The sequence below is a fragment of the Pteropus vampyrus genome, unplaced genomic scaffold, assembly GCF_000151845.1.
Source record: "Pteropus vampyrus isolate Shadow unplaced genomic scaffold, Pvam_2.0 Scaffold17, whole genome shotgun sequence".
Taxonomy (NCBI): domain Eukaryota; kingdom Metazoa; phylum Chordata; class Mammalia; order Chiroptera; family Pteropodidae; genus Pteropus; species Pteropus vampyrus.
In genome coordinates, this window is record NW_011888798.1 from 4,882,974 (window position 1) to 4,886,800 (window position 3,827).

At 31.6% G+C, this 3,827-nt stretch overlaps 1 protein-coding gene across 1 annotated transcript in view; it reads left to right on the top strand.

Moving 5' to 3' along the window:
* Positions 1 to 3,827, top strand: part of LRP1B (LDL receptor related protein 1B) — a 1,708,438-nt gene that overhangs the window by 1,099,604 nt on the left and 605,007 nt on the right. Inside the window, exon 22 of the mRNA XM_011354519.1 lies at positions 2,662 to 2,862. Coding sequence (XP_011352821.1) covers positions 2,662 to 2,862 — 201 coding nt within the window. The remainder of the gene's footprint in view (positions 1 to 2,661; positions 2,863 to 3,827) is intronic.

Genomic DNA, 3,827 nt, shown 5'->3' on the forward strand with positions numbered 1-3,827 from the left:
GCTCCCCTTACCTTCTACCCTCTGGTAACCACGAGTCTGTTGTCCAGGTCCGTGAGTCTCTGTTTGTTTGTCCTGTTCGTTCATTGCTTTTAGGTTTATATCCCACTTATAAGTGATATCATGTGATTTTCAACTTTTTCTGTCTGGTTTACTTCACTTAGCATGACTATATTGAGGTCCATCCATGTTGTCGCAAAAGGCAGTATTTCGTAAATACCCAGTAGAGGGATTGCTGGATCATATGGTAGATCAATTTTTAGTTTTTTGAGAAATCTCTATACTGTTTTCTATAGTGGCTGTACCAATTTGCAGTCCCACCAGCAGTGTATGAGGGTTCCCTTTGCTCCATATCCTCCCCAACATTTGTTATTACTTGTCCTATTGATAACAGGTATTCTAACAAGCGTGAGATGGTATCTCATTGTGGTTCTGATTTGCATTTCTCTAATGGCTAGCGATGTTGAGCATCTTTTCATGTTTGTTGGCCATTTGTATATCTTGGGAGAAGTGTCTGTTCAGGTCTTCTGCCCATTTTTTGATTGGATTGTTTGCTTTCATGTTGTTACTGAGTTGTATGAGTTCTTTATATATTTTGAATATTAGACCCTTACCAGAGGAATTGCTTGCAAATATATTTTCCCATTCAGATGATTGTCTCTTTACCTTGTTGACAGTTTCTTTTGCTGTTCAGAAGCTTTTAGTTTGATGTAGTCCCATTCATTTATTTTAGCTTTTACTTCTTTTGCCTTTGATGTCAAATCCATAAAATCTTCTTTAAGTCCAAGGCCCTTGAGTTTGATTCCTATGTTTTCTTCTATGTATTGTATTGTTTCAGGTCTTATATGCAGGTCTTTAATCCATTTTGAGTTAATCTTGGTGTATGATAATAGACAACAACCTAGTTTCATTCTTTTGCAAGTGACTTTTCAGTTTTACATTTTCTACTAATCAATCTTCTGCTACATTTTTTAAATTCTTAATGATATCTGTAGTTTTATTATTTTTTTATTTAGAATCAGGATTGCAATAATATTATTACTATTTTATTTGAGATTGTATTAATTTGAGGAAAAATAATATCTTTACAGTGATAAACCTTTCTCTTCAAGACCAAACTATATCTTCAAGCAAGACCTCTTTTGGGTTTCTTCGTAGAGTTTTTAATTTTCATCATATAAATTCTCTATAGTTCTTGTGTAGTTCAACACAAAATACTTTGTTTTATGTTAGCTTTTTTAGTTGGTCTTTTCTTCTACTATATTTTTTCGTATATATCAAATTTGTTTATTTTTGTATAATTTTTAAAACTAGCTACCTATTTTTTGAATTCTTAATTTTTTATAGTCCTTATGAAGTTTTTATTGATTTCATAATTATATGACTATATTAATGACATGTTATTCTACTCTTCTAATTTTATACTTCATTTCTTGTAATTGCTTAGTTGCATTAGATCATATTTCCAGAACAATATAAAATTATTAGTTTTATTTATGATGTTAAAGCAAAAATATATAGTTTCTCCATTTATACCAAATTTATTAGTGAAATATCCATCCATTCTTATTTTAAGAGTACTTTGATCAATAATTAGAGTTGAATATTATCAAATGCATTTATATTAATTATGGAACTGATCATTTGTATTTTTTTCTTATTTGACTTATAATAGTATGGAAAATTATTAATATATTTTCATAAATGAAACATCTCTTCACTAATATTTTATTTTAAAATTTAGTAGCCTTTAAGATTGAAGAAAGTATTTATACATAATGACTCTTGGACATATACAATCTAATATTTTTCATTTCCTTTTCATTTGCTCTACTCATTTTATGAGATATTGGCATATAGTCAGCCAATAACTAGTATTTATCTTAAGGTAAACTTTTTATTTACTTTACACCTTAACATTGTGTAATCAAGAAAATGTAATGAATTAGAGGAAAAATACAACAATATGGAAAGGATGAGTACTTTTCAGTGAAAACAAGGTTTATGTAGACAATGACCATTGCTTTCTATGCATTTCACATTGTCACTTTTGATGCTGCTGGCTAAACAATAATCATTTTTTTCTTTCAAAATTAATAAAGAAAAACCCATTTCTAAAAATTCTATCTGTATATACCTTAGCTACCAAGATGTTTAATAATATATTATATTCTTTTATGAAAGAGCATGTACATAGTCCTGGGTGTGAGGAGCTGAAATTTTAAGGTTATAAATGTAAATAAAAGGATGTCTTCTCCTGTCAAAGTAAAGCATTTACTTAAATCTATAGCTCCGCAGACACTGAAAGCATTTGCCTAAGAATGGGACTCTAAAAGGGACTCATATACAAACATACCTTTAAAGTTTGTTTTTAAAAATGCTGTAATTAAACTTTCAATTAGTCACAGAATTTTTTAATAGGGTAAACCGATATCTTGAAACTAAACAAAACATCGATTTTTTTATACTGAGTCACTTTACCACTTTAACAACAAAAGAAAACTATTAAAATATCAAGAAAATAAACTGTCAAACTAACAGCTAATAGATTTTTTTTTGTGAATAGCAAGTAGTTCTGTCTCTGACTGAAGGCAATAATGACCACTCATTATTACAATGACTTAATTACAAAAATCTAATGCATGCTGTTTCTATTTTCTTAAGGGAGATGCATTAACAAAGCGTGGGTATGTGATGGAGATATAGATTGTGAAGATCAGTCGGATGAAGATGACTGTGACAGTTTCTTGTGTGGACCACCCAAGTACCCTTGTGCTAATGACACTTCAGTCTGCCTGCAGCCAGAGAAACTCTGCAATGGGAGAAAGGATTGTCCCGATGGGTCTGATGAAGGCGATCTCTGTGGTATTCCACTTTTCATTTCATTTGCTTCTCTCTGGAAACTAGAATCTTTTAGTTCACATACTGATACATATAGTAGCATTTGTTCCTTTCATTTATTCTATATAAATGTAATTCAACTTTTAGCATTGAACCCTATCGACATTTATCTACATTTTTTAAGTACTGTAAGTCTATAAAAAAATTTAAATATGAGTTAGAAATTTTTGAAAGTAAAGCAGAAAAGTCTAGCCTTGTTGTAGTTGCCAACCCCCAATAGACACATAGACCACCAGAAATTAATGAATTATAGGAAACACACTCTTTATTCAGCCAGCTGGGTCTGCCAGGGGTATGCACAGCCCAAATTAAGCAGCCCTGAAATGTAGAGGTACAGGGTTTTTAAGCCCTAAACTCCATTCTTCATCCTGTTTGAATACACAAGTCCATTTTCCTTCTTTTTACTAACTGTCAACCCACAGGTGGGTTGTACAAGCGGCGGGTACAGAAGCAGAAAGCTTATTGTTAGAGCGTTATGTTCCCATGGGTGATAGCCTATGTTCTCATGGGCGATAGCCAAGCAGTAATTTTCCAGCCAGCACATCCTGTATCCAACTAACTTAACAATTGTATAGTTGTGCTCAACATTTAGGTTTCTGGATGATCAATGCTGTTCCCACAATTGAACTGTTCCACAATTATTTTATTGTCAGTGAATTACTCAAAACAGGAGAAACTTGTTATTACTGACCCATTAAACAGTTTACTACCACGCAATGGATTTTGTCATGCCTTCTAATCATTACACAAAAAAAAACATTTTTAGAAAGAGAAAAGAGACTGGATAATAAAAGCAATTGAACAGTTCTCAATTTTATATAATCTTCTCTGAAGTTTTTACTCCTCATACAATAGCTTCCCTTATGACTCATCTAGTTAAAATGATTGTCTCTATCTGATAGCTTTTGGAATTTGAAATTACTTTTGAC